Source organism: Arvicola amphibius, chromosome 5 (genome assembly GCF_903992535.2).
Source record: "Arvicola amphibius chromosome 5, mArvAmp1.2, whole genome shotgun sequence".
Classification (NCBI taxonomy): Eukaryota; Metazoa; Chordata; class Mammalia; order Rodentia; family Cricetidae; genus Arvicola; species Arvicola amphibius.
The window spans coordinates 9,923,281-9,939,486 of record NC_052051.1 but is presented as its reverse complement, the minus strand read 5'-3'; the positions used below and the strand labels follow the sequence as shown (position 1 = coordinate 9,939,486).

The 16,206-nt window shown below is 49.5% G+C and overlaps 1 protein-coding gene across 3 annotated transcripts in view; it reads right to left on the bottom strand.

Moving 5' to 3' along the window:
* The window catches only part of Atp9a (ATPase phospholipid transporting 9A (putative)), a 110,272-nt gene extending 99,230 nt beyond the window's left edge, over window positions 1-11,042 (bottom strand). The window contains exon 1 of one of the 3 annotated variants that reach the window (XM_038330835.2): window positions 11,000-11,042. In XM_038330835.2, coding sequence (XP_038186763.1) covers window positions 11,000-11,013 — 14 coding nt within the window. In that variant the 5' untranslated portion in view covers window positions 11,014-11,042. Of the gene's footprint in view, window positions 1-1,687; window positions 1,831-10,596; window positions 10,740-10,999 lie in introns of those variants that run through there. The other 2 variants (XM_038330833.2, XM_038330834.2) reach the window with 2 other exon arrangements.
* Window positions 11,043-16,206: the final 5,164 nt, after the last annotated feature.

Genomic DNA, 16,206 nt, shown 5'->3' with positions numbered 1-16,206 from the left:
CAGAGGACAGCAGTTCAGAGCACCCACATGGCTGCTCCAACCTCCTCATAACCCCAGCTTAGGGATCTGATGCTGTCTTAGAGTCTCCCAAAACTCCTGCACACAGGCGGTGACGCGAAAACTCACTCAGGCACACACATACAAAAGATTAAAATCTTTTAAATAAATAAAAGATTCCCAGCCTGGATGTAGTTTAGGTGGTAAACTGCCTGTCAAGCTCGAAACCCTGGGGTGCATCCCTAGCACCAAATAAACTGGTGTGCGAATGCACACCTGTAATCCCAATACAGGAATCACATGGAGGCAGGACAGTCAGGAGTTCAAGACTATCCAGGCTACATACCAAACTGGAGGCCTAGGATACCTGAGTCTCTGTCTCTCTCTCTTTCACACACACACACACACACACACACACACACACACTATCTCACACACCATCACACATATATTCTGTCTCACAGACTCAGACACACACACACACACACAATCACACTTCCGTGGATCCTTCGGCAGAACACACTGCCTTTTAGTCTCTGTGCATCCTTGCAGGACCTGTGGCCCTGAACACTCCGTGTCTGGTCGAAGCCACTGCCCTGTCACTTGAGCACCAGCCACGGCTCCGGCATCTGGACGGCCTCCCAGCTAGCTTTCAAATGGCCCTTGTTTTCACTTACATTGTAAAAGGAGACTTCTTGCCACCAGTACAGGGACAACAAATGTCACTGGGCACAGACAGAGGAACCACATGCATAGCTCAGGGTTTCCCATGGTCCGTCTTTGCACATATGTACTGAGTTTATCAATCCACACAAATCACGGAACAGGCATTGGTAAGTAAAAACTAGCAGTATTCCATAAATACATAAATATTCCACTGGTTATAACCAATCCTTTTTTAAGACAAGGTCTTATGTAGCCATGCCTAGCCTCAAACTCCCTGTACAGATAAGGCTGGCCTAGAAATCCTGATCCTCCTGCCTCCACCTCCTCAGTGCTGGGACTATAGATGTGCACCACCTGCCTGGTTAAAACTCTTTCAAAACTAAACCGAAGCTGAATGCTATGGCGCATGCCTTTAATCTCACACTTGGGAAGCAGAGGCAGGTGGATTTCTGAGTTCAAGGCCAACCTGGTCTACTGAGTGACTTGAAGCCAGAGCTACTACTCAGAGAAACCCTGTCTCAAGAAACCAACAACAACAACAATAAAAATGAACCGAATCCCAGGGGCAGGAATACAGCTCACTAGTTCAGCACTTGCCTGGCATGGCACTACTCAAAACACACCAGATACGGTGGCACACACCTGCAATGCTAATTCAGGAGGTGGAGGCAGAGGAAGACTGTGAATTCTGAGTTCAAGGCCAGCCTGGACTCCATAGTGTGTATCTCCCCCATTCCCAACACCTGCCCCCCCCCAAGTGCTGAGGAGACCCTGTTTCAAAACAAACAGCACACAATCACCAAAGTCCACTTCACTTGATATGGAAGGCACTTCCTGCCCATGACTGAGCTCCAGTAGATACAAAGAGAACTTGGAGTTCTGAGAGCAGCCGAAGGTCCAAACCCAGGCTGCTCAACACCCGCTTCCTTGCGACTGTGGCTGAAGTCAATGTCAAGCTGCAGCGGCTCCTCTCCTTAGGGACTGGCACCAAGGACGGCCCCTTACCCCTCCCCCAGGGCCCTACCTGGGCTGGCAATCACACATCCTCTGGTGTCCACGGGGACAGGCGCATCCGGTCTCGAGTGGCAGAGGGCAGGACTCTGTGACTGGCAGCGGACGGTACAAGAGGAGCTGGCAGAGGGCACCCAGATCACTTCCTGATGGCCCACCACCAAGACTTCTTCCCACTGTGTGTACCTAAGAACGCACAGAGCCCTTCCAGAGACACCTCACCGGAATGGGAGAAGGCCACAGGAAGGAACAGTGGCTCCCTCTGTACCTCACCCAGCAGCAGACTCCTCCCCAAACACGCCCTTGAACACTAGGCAGGACAGCCACCCCTCTTGACACTGAACAAAGAAGCGTATTGAACACATTGTGGGTGTGACGGCTACCAGCTGGCATCCCAACACTCAGGAACTTTGCAGCTTGAGGCCAGCCTGGGCTACAAGAGACCCTGTCTCAAAAAAAAAAAAAAAAAAAAAAAAAAAGCCAAAACATTGGCTGAAGAGACATCGCAGTGGTTAAAGAGTGAGAGTGTTGGCACATATGTCGGGCTCACCACAGCCTGTAATTCCATCTCCAAGGTTTCTCTGCAGGTGCCTGTGCACACGTGAGCATGCGCGCACGCGCATACACACACACACACACACACACCACACACACAGCTAAAAAGAAAACAACCTTTACAAAGAAAAACCCTCTGCGTGGGTGGTACCCACCTACAACCTTTAGTCCAAGCATCTGGGAGGCAGAGACAGATTGGTCTCGGTAGTGATTTCTAGGTCAGCCAGGGCTACCTAGTGGGGGGAAAAAGGAAGGGGAAGAAGGAGGGAAGGAGGAAGGAGGAAGGGAAGGAAAAAGGACCCAAAACCAAAACAGCATAAAACAAACAACAGCAAAAATAACAATAAGCTAGTTAAATATGGTTTTTTTTATTCTAGAATTCACTCTGTAGACCAGGCTGTCCTCGAACTCTGAGATCCGCCTGCCTCTGCCTCCCAAGTGCTGGGATCAAAGGTGTGCGCTACCACTGCCTGGCTCTTTTATTTGGTTTTGGTTTTGTTTGTTTAATACAGCAGTTTTTAAAATGCATCATGTCTTTTAAAAGTGTCATGCTCAATGCTGGGGGTGTGGTTCAGGTGGCAGAGTGCTCAGCGAGCATGCACAAGTCCCTGAGTTTTATCCTCAGCACAGCTTAAACGGGGTCCCGTGGTGAATGCCTGTAATCCCAGAGTTTCAAGGTAGCAAGGGGAGAATTGGGAATTCAGGGCCATCCTTGGCTACACAACAAACTCAAAACCAAACTGGGCTACGAAGAACCTATCTCAAACAAACAACCAAACAAAACCCACAGAGAAAACTCCTCTCTGAGGGGCAAGGGGCAGAGCTGTGCAAAGCCCTCTGGACACTTGCAGGCTGGGCCACAGTTCTCCCCTGGTCAGGGTTGTCTGAGACCTCACCTCTGCCTTAACTATAAATACCTACCCTTTCCATAAACATCCAAGGCCACTGAGCTGGTGAACGAGGCTGCTTTAGAACACCTCTTGGGTCTTAAATAAACATTTGTCAACCCCACCACAGTGAGCTGAAAACAGGTGGTTTGAATCTATCTGCTCTCCAGTAGCGAAGCCTGGGCCTACAGATGCCCTGAAACACTCACCCACAGCAGAGGCCCCATCTAGACACCAGCAGCACCACAAGAACGGGCAGCCCCAGAGAGACCGCCCAAAATCTCTTGGCTTCGATTTGTGGCTGAAATCAACTTCCAAGGTATGAGTGGCTCACATGATGCAAACTTACCCCTTAGGGCTCTGGAGGTCCGGAGCTCACAATGGGTCTAATGGGAACTAAAGTCAGCACCTATGCTGCATTCCTGAAGGTTTCAGAGACCAGAGACAGTCACTGCCTGTCTTTTAAAGGCCTCTATCCCAAGCAACTCCTGGACCCTTATTACAAGACAGCTATACTCATCTTTTTCTTTTTTTATTTAAGTTAAAGTTTTTCTCTAAATTACTGTCTTGCTTACATTTCTGTTGCTGTGACAAACACCTTGACCAGAGTAACCTACAAAAGTAAGCATTTGGCCAGGCAGTGGTGGTGCAGCCTTTAATCCTAGCACTCAGGAGACAGAGGCAGGCGGATCTCTGTGAGTTGGAGGTCAGCCTGATCTACAGAGTGAGTTCCAGGATAGCCAGAGCTACACAGAGAAACCCTGTCTCAGGAAAAAGAAAAGAAAGAGAGGAAGCATTTGATTTGTGCCAAGATGCATGCACGAGAGGAAGTCAGAGGGCAGCCGGGGTCAGTTCTCTCCATCTGTCACGTGGGTCACAGGACTCAAACTCAGGTCCTCGGGCTTGGCAGCAGGGGCCTGGGCCATCTCACTGGCCCCTCTGTCTTAGTTAGGGTTTCTACTGTTATGACGAAACACCATAACCAAAGCACCTCGGGGAGGAAGGGTTTATTTGGTTTACACTTCCAGATCATAGTCCATCACCGAAGGAAGTCAAGCAGGGCAGGATCCTGGAGGCAGGAGCTGATGCAGAGGTCATGGGGAGTGCTGCTTACTGGCTTACTATTGAATGGCTTGCTCAGCCTCCTTTCTTAGAGAACCCAGGACCACCAGTTCAGGGATGGCATCACCCACAATGGCTGGGCCCACCCTCCTCAATCATTAAGAAAAATATCTTCCAGCCGGATCTTACAGCGGCATTTTCTCAGTTGAGGCTCCCTCCTCTTGGATAATTATAGTTTATGTTGTTAACATAAAAATTAGCCAGCACTTCTCGCTTGCTTTTATATTTGTGTTTATTTTTAATTGTGTGTATGTGTATCTGTCTGCGTACATGCACACATGAGTGCAGGGGCCTGTGGAAGCCAGAGGCATGGGAGCCACAGTCACGAACCATTGTGAGCCATCTGGCATGGGCCCTAGAAACTGAACTCTGGTCCTCTGAAAGAGCAGCACCCTTAACTTCTACACCATGTCTCCAGCCCCATCACACTCCCTTTCTTTTCTGAAAAGGGTCTCACATGGCCCAGCCTGCAATATAGATGAGATAATTCTCCTGTCTGAACTCTCTGAGTACTGGGGTGGCAGACATGTATCCAAACCCATTTTCTGAGACAAGAAATCTTAACCTCTAGTCTGGCCTAATCTAGAACTCACTAAATAGTTGACGATAACCTTGGATGTAACTCCCTGCCTCTGTCTCCCAGAGGACTATCATTACTGACATTCTCCATCGTATCTGGTTTTACATGGTGCTAAGACTGAACCCAACCCCCCTGCCCCCATATGCTAGGAAAACATTCTACCAGTAAGCCAATCCTCAGCTGTTCATTTTTTCAAATACAAAAATGCTGCATTAGAATACACACACACACACAATATGAGATTCCCCTTTGTATGTATGCTATGAATATGTTTTATTACCATTGGTTAATAAAGAAGCTGTTTCAGCCAATGGCTTAGCAGAGTAAAGCCAGGCGGCAAATCCAAACAGAGATATGTAGAGAGAAGGTGGAGTCAAGGAGACGCCATGTAGCTGCCAAAGGAGAAAGACACAGCCAGAACCTTCCCTGGTAAGTCACAGCCTCGTGGCAATACACAGATTAATAGAAATTGGTTAATTTCAGATGTCAGCGTTATTAAGTATAAGAAGCCTGAACTAGTAATTATTTAATTAATTACAGTGTTGTAATTGATATAGTTTCTGTGTGATTGTTCGGGGGGGGGGGGGGGCCGGGTGGCCGGGTATGAGCACACAGTCCCCACTTACACACACACACGTACAATACACATATACTTATATCATGAGCTCTTGTTTTAACCCAGTTCATACCCAGAACAGCCGAGGTCAGCAGGAGTCACGCTCCTTGGCCTTTCTACAGTCTCATACTTGGTCTTCTCTCTGATGGAACACATTTATATATCAACAACGAAGTCACATATTTCTAAATTCCCCACCATCGAAGGCCCTCTTCTCTCGAAAGAACACGTGATACACTGGGGATGCAACTCTGTTTGAGGCTGCTTGCTCAGCAGGCAGGAAGCCCTGGACTCCATCCCCAGCACTGTTAACTGGGTGTGGTGGCGCACACCTTTAATCTCAGCACTCAAGAGCCAGAGGATCAGATCTCTGTGATTTCAAGACCAGCCTGGCCTACACAGTAAGAGTCTGTCTCAAAATCATAAATACCAGAGGAGTCTCCTGAACACCCCACACCGGGGTAAACAGCATGCAAACACCTGTGTGTTACCATCTGATCCAGGCAACACCTAAGGTCTACTGAGGCTTCCAGTCAGAAACTTTCATGGGTTAAGTCTCAGATCCAAGAATACATTTTTGGTTTGATTAGTTGGTTTTTGGTTTTTCAAGATAGGGTTTCTCTGCGTAATAGCTCTGACTGTCATGGAACTTGATTTGTAGACCAGGCTGACCTCAAATTCACAGAGATCTGTCTGCCTACTGAATGCCAGAATTATAGGCGAGTGCCACCACTGCCCAGTTTAATTTTTGTTATCTCCACTTTAAAGATGAACGAAATCTATGGGCTGGAGAGATGACCCAGTAGTAGGAGCACTGGTTGCTCTTGCAGAGGACCAGGGTTCAGTTCCCAGCACCCACATGGTGGCTCACAACTGTCTCTAATGCAAAGTCCCGGGGGATCCAACACCCTCCTCTAACCTCTACAAGCACTGCACACATGTGGTACACAGACATACATGAAGGCAAGTACTCAAACACATAAAATAAAAATAAATACATGCTGGGCGGTGGCACACCTTTAACCCCAGCACTTAGGCAACAGAGGTAGACAAACCTGAGTTCAAGGCCAGCCTGGTCTATAGAGTGAGTTCCAAGGCTGATTCCATAGTTACTGGGAAACCCTGTCTCAAAAAACCAAAATAAACAAACAAACTAATACCATCTCAAAATATAATAAAGGGAAAAAAAGATGAAAAACCTAGACCTGGAGAATTTAAGGCAGTTTCCCCGTGATCACATAGCTGGGAAGTTGCCATGAACCCAGTTCCTAGCCTGCAGTCCAGGTGTCCAGCTATGATATTTGACCTAGAAGGGAATGCAGCTCAACCAGAAGTCAAGGCAATGAAGTCATCAAATGGTTTCCAGCCACGTGGTGCAAATGCCTGTTGCCTGACTAGACCATTTCAACAGCCTTGCCCTTCCGAGAATGTGTTAGCAGTGAGAGGATGCCAGGGGGCCACTGGAAGCCTCAGCAAGGGAAAGTTCTACAACCTGTCATCGTGTTTTTGTTTGAGACAAGGTCTCGTGTAGCCCAGTCTGGCCTCAAACTCAAAAACACTGGGCCATCTCTCTGGCCCCAACCACACTTTCATAGGGATTAGCACAGGCCTAGCAGAAATGGGCCCATGGCTACTCATCAATTTCCTCTCTGTTTACCCCGCTGCCCAGTCATGATTCAGGAAGACCTTCTGCCTCCATGTATCCCAGTATTCCAAATACCTAAATTCTCACTGGCTCAGTAGGTAAGAGCACTGGCTGCTCTTGCAGAGGACCAGGGTTCAATTCCCAGCACCCACATGGTGGCTCACAACTGTCCGTAACTCCAACTAAATTCTGATGCCATCTCCTGGCCTCCACAGGCACTGTACATGCATGGCAAACATATATACAGGCATATAGACTCATAAAATGAAAAAATAAATCTGAGCCGGGCGGTGGTGGCGCACGCCTTTAATCCCAGCACTCGGGAGGCAGAGGCAGACGGATCTCTGTGAGTTCGAGGCCAGCCTGGTCTACAAGAGCTAGTTCCAGGACAGGCTCCAAAGCTACAGAGAAACCCTGTCTCGAAAAACCAAAAAAAAAAAAAAAAAAAAAAAAAAGAAAAGAAATCTGAAAAATTTCTGAGACCTGACTGGCCTGGAACTCACGAAGATCTGCCTGCCTCTGCCTTGTGAATGCTGGGATTAAACAAATGGACCATCATGCTAGGCTAAAAATAAATAAATCTTTACAAAAATCCTCCCTTTAACATTACCACTCTCCACAATGCAGGCTACATGTGGGAAACACATGCCAGCAAAGGCCTTCCAGATCCAGGGAACGATCCATGTTACTCAAGGACGTGAATGAACTCTACAGTCTAGGATCCCACACTATGTTTTAAATAATTTATTTTTATTTTATGTACATTGGTGTTTTACCTGCATGTATGTCTGTGTGAGGGTGTTGGATCCCCTGGAACTGGCATTACAAACAGTTGTGAGCTGCCCTGTGGTTGCTGGGAGTTGAACCCGAGTCCTCTGGAAGAGTAGCCAGTGCTCTCAACAGCTGAGCTATCTCTCCAGCCCCTCAAGTAGAACTCTTTAATGATTATTTATGTGGGAGACTAGAGAGATGTCTTGGTGGGTAAGAGCACTAACTGCTCTTCTAGAGGTCCAGGGTTCAATCCCCAGCACCCAAATGGTGGCTCAAAGCTATCATTAACTCCAGTTCCAGGGAATCTGATGCCCTCTTCTGGTCACTGAGGGCAATGCATACACATAGTGCACATACATACATGCAAACACAACATCCATACATAAAATAAAAATAAACCAATCTTTTTTCTGTGTGTATGTGTGTTTACATGTGCTAATGTTTTTCCTGCGTGCATGCGTGAGCCTGGTGCCCACAAAAGTCAGGAAAAGCCTTCAGATCCCCTCGAACTAGAGTTATGTATGAATAGTTGTGAGCCACTATGTAGGTGATTGGAATCCCACCTGGTTTCTCTACAAAGCAACAAGTGCTCTTAACTACTGAGTCATCTCTCCAGGCCTGAAATCAGTCTTTAAATAACAAAATAAAAACAATTTACTTTGTGTGTGTGTGTGTGTGTGTGTGTGTGTGTATGAGTTCAGAGGAACACCACCAAGGTGCACACACAGAAGTCAGGGGACAGCCTGCTGGAGCGGGTTCTCTTTGCCCACCTGTAGGTCACAGGGGTCAAGCTCAGGCCATCAGGCTTGGCAGTAAAGGCCTCTTCCTTCTGTACCACTTCCACTGGGTCTCACTATGTAGCCCTGGCTGGTCTGGAACTCACTACATAGACCAGTCTGGCCTCAAACTCACAAGAAACCCACTTGTTTCTGCCTCTGCTGGGGTTATAGACATGTGCCACCATATCCAAATGATTTTGTTGTTGTTGTTTGGTTGGTTTTGTTTTTTGTTGTTGTTGTTGTTGTTTGGAGACAGGGTTTCTCTGTGTAGCCCTGGCTGTCCTGCAACTCACTCTGTAAACCAGGCTGGTTTCATGCTCATAGAGATCTGCCTACCTCTGCCTCCCAAGTGCTAGGATTAAAGGTGTGCACCAGCACCACCCAGCTCAACTGATTTTTTAAATATAAAATAACCTGCTCTACTCCCTCTGGTCCTCTGAAAACCAGAGCATATTTCTATTCTGTGCACTATGACTCAAACTGTTCAAATTCTTCTGTTATGTGCCCGCAAGGCTTCTCAACAAGGACTTTCATTTAAAAGGTAAAGGACCTTTGAAAAGACAAAAAAGTCAGGCCTGGTGGCAGAGAGTTGCCATCCCAGCTAATCTACAAGGGTGGCTGAGGCAGAAGAACGACAAGTTTGAAGTCCCTCCTAGGCTCAGAATGTATTCACGACCTAAAGGAGAATTTCAGTGAGACTCCAACTCAAATAAAAGACAGAAGAAGCTGAGGATTCAGCAGCCTGTTAGAGCTGAGCCCAGAGCAACCAGCTGAGAGAGAAACAAAGACACACACAACCTCCACAGTGTGCACGGGACCGCTGGCGGGTATCAGAACTGAGGTATCAGAACTGGCTCAGGCACCCACAGAAGGTCATACAGCAGCTCCCACAGAGCCCAGGGCATCCTCCCTTACAGTTTGTGTGGCGCCCAACAGGATGTACATACTGCATAAAGATCACACCAGACCAGGGAGGGCATGCTGACAAGTTCAGGACACTGTCAATTTCCATTCTTCACGTTTCATTAATCAGCAGGTGGCTGCATCTGGGAACACAGTGGCCACTGTACAGACCCCAGAGCCTCACTTCAAAGTCTTAAAAGGACATTACGTTTCTCCCAGGGGAACCCCCTGCGCCTGCCCAGTCAGGAAGCCCACATCTAGTAGGCAGATCTTGTCTAAGGCAGATTGCAGTCCAGCCCCTGAACAAATCAATCACGGCACTTATAGTCTGCTAATATAATTCATTAAAATATTAATTACAAAGCTCTAACGAACTGTCTTCATAAAAACACACATTTTGTGGGGCTAGAGGGATGGGGCTCAGTGATAGAGCGACTGCCTAGCAGCTCGAGGACCTGGGTTTGATCCCTAGCACCACCAAAAGCCAAAACAATAAGAAAGCCAACAAACACACACACACACACACACACACACACACACACACACACACCCGCAGGAAGTGTGGGGCAGGAAGTATGGGAACCCTGTTCCAGCACCTTCCCGCTCCCATCCCCACCCCCACCCCTGGTCCTTCCGTTTCCGTTTCCCACTCCGTAAAATTGAATAAGGCCTCAGGGAAGCCAGGCACAAAGGCCCACAAGATGGCAGCTGGCATCTCGCCTCATTACACCGACACCTGGTCAGCAGCCCCACCCAGCTCCGGCGTCCGGGGGGCGGAGGAGCCACCGGGAACCCTGGGGACGGCGGTAGGCCCCGCCCAGCCTCACCGGCTCACCTGCGCGGCCCTAGAAACGCACCTCCCAGGTCCCACCCCCAGGGGCTCTGATTGGCGGTCGCGCCTCAGCCAGGGACTCTGCATTCTCGCCAGAGCGACCCTTGTCCCCTCGGGATCGGCCCCGCCCCGGCCGGCTGCCAGCCCCGGGGGGTCTCCCGCATCCCAGGACCGGCTCTCCCGGCCTGCGGCAGGTGTTCCCCCGCCACCTCACGGCAGCCCGGCCACTCACCCCGCGCGCGGCCTGCTGTCCACCCGCTTCTTGTGGCGCACCGGCTGCAGCGGGATGCTGTCCGTCATGTCGCCGACCGCCGCGCCCCCTGCGCTCCCCGAGGCCTCCGCGCCACCCCGGGGCAAGGGGAGGAGGCGCCGGCAGCGGGCGGGCCGAGCCCGCAGCGCAGGGGCGAGGTCGCGAGCGCCGGGCCACGCGCGGAGCCGCCCGCGCGGCCCGACCGACGGACACGGCCGCACCATGGGCCCCGCTCCGCGCTGAGCCCACGCGCGCGCCCGCCGTCCGGGGCCGCCGCAGTGTCCCCGCCCCGGCCCGCCGCGCGCCCACCCGGCCACGCGCGCCCACCCGGCTGCGCGCCCCCCACCGTGCCCGCGCGCGCACACGCGCGCCCCGCCGCACTCACCCCACCCCGGGCATTCTCTCCAGCTCGCTCCGAGCCGTGTGCACACACCCCGCCCCGCTCACCCCACCTCCACGCCGCGGACACCGGCACACACAGCCTGCCTCCTCCTCGACTGGCTTCACCCTGCGGCTCGCACTCGGGTCCCCCGAGTTTCGGGCCCGCGGGGGCGGGGGATGTACAGGTTTCCAGATTCCCACACGCCGTCTTGCACCACCCACGCCCCTCTCTCCACCTGCATTCCTGCAATCACACAGACTCAAAGCTGTGCCTTCTTCACCCAACATCCTTACACATCGCTGTGGGGACCAGATCTCTAGACACAGTCCTGCTCCACCATGATCGCCTGCACAGGGCCTGCCTGTGTCATCTGTCTCTCTAAAAGGTTATTGTGAAAATGAGAAAACTCAGGGCTGCAGAGATAGGCTCAGCATTTAAGAGCGAACAGCCATCTCTGCTCAACCCACCTGCAGCTTGGACCCCAGAGGATCCCAAACGCTTTTCTGGCCTGCCAGAGAACCTGCACACACGTGGCATACATCACGCAGGCATATGCTAGTTAAAAATAATAAAAACAAACCTCCCAAAAAATTAGCATATAGGAGCCAGAATTGGTGGTGCATTCCTTTAATTCCAGCATTTGGGAGGCGGCAGGGGCAGGTGATCTGAGTTCAAGGCCAGCCTGGTCTACAGAGCCAGTTCTAGTACAGCCAGGGATACACAGAGAAACCCATGTATCAAAAAAAAAAAAAAAAAAAAAAGTCAGCATATAGGGGGCTGGAGGGACAGTTCAGGGGTTAAAAGCGCTAGCTGCACTTATAAAGGACCTGGGTTCAATTCCCAGCACCCATGTCAAGTGGTGGCTGTAGTTTGATTCCAGGGGAACTGATGCCCTCTTCTGGCCGTTGCCAGTACTGACTTATGCAGTCATATATGCAGGCAAAACATACATAGACTAAAAATACATAAATCTTTTTTAAAAAACGAGTGTGTGTCTCAGGCCCCTCAAGATGTAACACCATGTAAGGAGCATAACCCCCTATGCTAGAACAATATGAGAAGCATCTCACTGGTGTTTCCTGTCAGGGTCCCAGCCTTTCACACTATTTTCTCCAGCCAGCAGGGAGTCACCCAATGTCTCTGTGTCTGGGCAAGGAGCAGCTATGAAGATACCAATCAAAACATGTGACTAAGGTGCCAAAGACATTCCCCATCAGAAGAATCTCTGAGGAGGAAACAGCATTCTTCTACCAGCTGGCCTGGTCTGCTTGCTGCCTGCTCTCTTCTGGAATGGTACTTCAGGGAGAGGTCCTAGGTTCGATCCCCAGCACCAAGACACACATGCACCATAGATCGCATGGCACACAGTCGGGGCTCAGTTAAGTGCATTTAAGCGAATTCCTTACAGTAAGAGAGCAAATCTTCCCCATTTCCCATCGGTCCCCACCTTCTCAAGACAGGGTCTCAAATGGCCTGCAATTCACTGTGTAGACCAGGCTGGCCTCAAACTCACAGAGATCCACCTGCCTTTGCCTCCAGAGTGCTGGGATTAAAGGTGTGCACTACCCAGTCAAAGAGACTTCTAGTTGATTTTAAGCTCTAGCTTAAAGTTTGCAGACGTCCCAGCAGCCCTGCCCACTAAATCTAAATAACTCATTTCATGAGTGAGACAGAGAAACTCAGAACAAAACCATGAGGTCATCGGAGCAGGGCTGGGTTCCAAGGTCCAGCCTTTCACAATGAGATCAGGAAACAGGGCCTTTGGTCACAGCAGAACCAGCAGCGAGCCATGGTGGTTATACATACATTCATGTTCTCCCTGGCCTCCTGGAGCCGCCAATAGCTGCCCCCATCTGGATGGGCACTGAGTGAGAGCAGCTGGTGAGCCAGGCTCCTGTAGGCTTCCAGCACCTTCCACCTGTGAAATTTCCCAGCAAGCTACCTACTCTGAGACTGTCTATTTCTTTGTCAGAAAGAACTCAGGACAGCTCTAGACTTGGAGTGTTGGAAAGTAGTTCGTCATCAGCATTACCAGGGCCAGTGTGCATGCCAGAAGCACTGTGTGGGCAAGGCTCCCGGGCAGCAAGAAGGTGCCTGTGTGTGTATGAAATACAGCCTCCGTAGGTAGCCCAGGGTAGCCTCAAATTCCCAATCTCCGTGCCGGAATTAAATACAAGCCTGGCCTAAAAGCTACTTTTTCTTTTAAGCTTCCTTCCAATAGGACAATCTCTCATGGAGAAAGACATTTAAAGACTGTAGCAACTGGTCCTAGTGGTGTGGGCATACAGAGGCTAACTCAGTGGGCTTGCAGTGAGATGGAGGCTATCCTTGGCTACATGGGGAGACCCCCTCTCAAAAAACAACCCTAATAACGAAAAGCCTTTTAGTTCATAAGCACATGCTTCCATGAGACAGGAGAAAAACAGGATGTTATCCAAGCAGTTGGTATATGAAACATATAATACCATCATTTATGGTCATGTAGAGATTATAGACCTCATATCTCAGGCTGGTCTTGAACCCTCGATGTAGTTAAGGACGATCTTGAACTTCTGACCCTTCTGCTTCTAACTGGGCTAACGGGTATAATATGCCACTAGGCCTAGTTTATACACTACCATGGATGCAACCCTGGCTAAGTATGCTAGGCCAGCACACTAGCAACTGAGCTATAGCCTCAACCCCCAAGGGCCTTTTTCTATGTTCTCGTATGTACTGAATGGGCCCAAGGCTAAGGGAGACAGAGCAGCATGACACAGGACCGTGTACTGGGGGATCTACTTCAGGATCACTAGACCTTCTTGACCCAGCTCTGCCTTCCCCTTTTAGGGATCCATGACAGCCCTGTCCATTCAGCAGGACTTGGGTGCAAGATGCCCTTGACTCCTTGGGTGCCTAGAAAGATCTTTGAATAAGACAATCTGGTCCAGATCCTGCTTCCCAGAAACACCAGCCCATGGGGTTCACATGACATCTTCCATGGATGGCAACAGGTGTGGACCAGTCTATACCTGAGTCTCTTGGTTCACGGCCACAGAAGCTCAAGTTCATAGTGGACCCTAAGCTGTGGGCTGCTTACATCTCTGTGAGGATGCACGGCCACTGGTAAGATGAAGGAGACAGGGAACACGGGAACTCAAGTCAATCAAGTCTTTGGATTGTGCTGGTGAGACGGTTTAGTGGGTAAAGGCACTAGTTACACCAGTCCAGCCAACTGGGTCCCAAGCCCAGATAAAGGTCGAACTGAAAACTGACTCCAAAGTTACCCCCTGACCCACCCCATGCCCAAGGGTATGTGTGTGCCAGTACACGCGCGCACAAAAACACACAAATATAGAAATGATGGCGGGCTAGATGGCTCAGCAGTTAAAGGTGTTTGCCACCAAGTGGCTCACGTACACCCTCAAATGCTCACACACATTAAGTACAACGTTGTAAAATGTTTTTGGCTAGGTGCCTTTAATCCCAGATTTTGGAGGTAAATGCAGGCAGATCTCTGTGAGTTCCAAGAGTACAGTGAGAACATATCTTTGAGACAGGGTGTCTCTGTGCAGCCTTAGCTGTCCTGGAACTTACTGTGTAGACCCTGTAGACCAAGCTGAGTGTTGGTATTAAAAGCATTCAACACTACACCTGGCAATAAATGATAAAAGTGGTGTTTTGTTTTGTTTTTTCGAGACAGGCCTTTTCTCTGACAGTCCTGGCTGTCCTGGAACTAGTTCTTGTAGAGGTAGAGCAGGCTGGCCTCGAGCTCAGAGAGATCCACCCGTCTGTGCCTCCCAAGTGCTGAGATTAAAGGTGAGAGCCACCTCCACCTGGCAATAAATTTATCTTAAAACACCAAAAAGCAGTCAGGTAGCCATACTTGGGAGGCTGAAGCAGGATTGCTAAAATTTCTGGGCCAGCCAGGGCTGCGCAGTGAAACCAAAGTCAGGCACAAAAAGTTGAGTTTTTTTTTTTTCCTCAATGTCTTTTAATTTTTATTTATTTGTTGTTTTGTTTTGTTTTGAGATAGGGTTTCTCTGTGTAGCCTGTGCACCTCTGCCAGGGTCCCATGTTGGCCTCGAACTCCTGATCTTTCTGTCTAGGACTAGGATCGGAGGCATGGAACACAGCCAGTGTCAATCTAAGTGTCAATACCAATCCGGGCCCCCGCTTCTGTTGCTGGAAAGCAGTGTCTCCTAGGCCACACCATGTAACTAGGATGAAGGCTGGCCTTGAATTTACCCTTTTTTCCTCTATTCCACAGGCTAGGATTATGGGTGTGGGCTCACACCTGGCTTTAAACTAGTTTTTAATAGTGATCTTTCCAGAAAGTGTTCCAGGAAGTACAGGAGAAACCAAGAAAGATTCCATCTCACTAGTTCCAGGGACTGAGATATGAGACTCTAGTCAACGTGACTATCTCACCGAAGGTCACTGGAGACCTTGAGAGCACTGGAGGTCCCTCCAACCCACCCTTCAGGGTGACCTAGACCTGAGTTAGCTTTGAGCTCTTTTGTTAATAACAAAGAACGGTGATGGGAATGCAGATGGCCCATCAGCTGAGGGCTAGCCCTGTGGAGATCAGCTATGCCTGGCTTGGTCTGTAAATTCATTTCAACATATCAGCTTGCAGTCTGAGAGTTCTGCTTAGCCTAGGGGCTGTAGGGTGGGGAGAACAGATAAGACAGGGACTAGTCCAATTTGTTAGAAGTTGATTTCTATCCCAAAAGGGTCAAACACATTTTAGTGCTAGAATGCAGATTTTTAGATTTTGGTATTTGCTGTTGTTTGCTATGCTGGGGGCTGTTTTCCCCAGAGCTTTATTCATTAAAATAAAAATGTGCAAGCTGCCCATCCTTTTGGCCAAGCTTTAAGGTCTCCACACCTCAATGATGACCACGCGCACACACTCACACACACACTGCAAAATGAACACATCCGAGGTAGACACAGCAGCTAAAGAATGACACTCAAGGGGCTGGAGAGATGGCTCAGAGGTTAAGAGCACTGCCTGCTCTTTCAAAGGTCCTGAGTTCAATTCCCAGTAACCACATGGTGGCTCACAACCATCTCTAATGGGGTCTGGTGCCCTCTTCTGGCCTGCAGGTATACAGACAGAATATTGTATACATAATAAATATTTAAAAAAAAAGAATGACACTCAACATTCACACACACACAGGAAAAGGAGGCACCAAGCAGCAGGCTGACTCTATGTCCCCGCC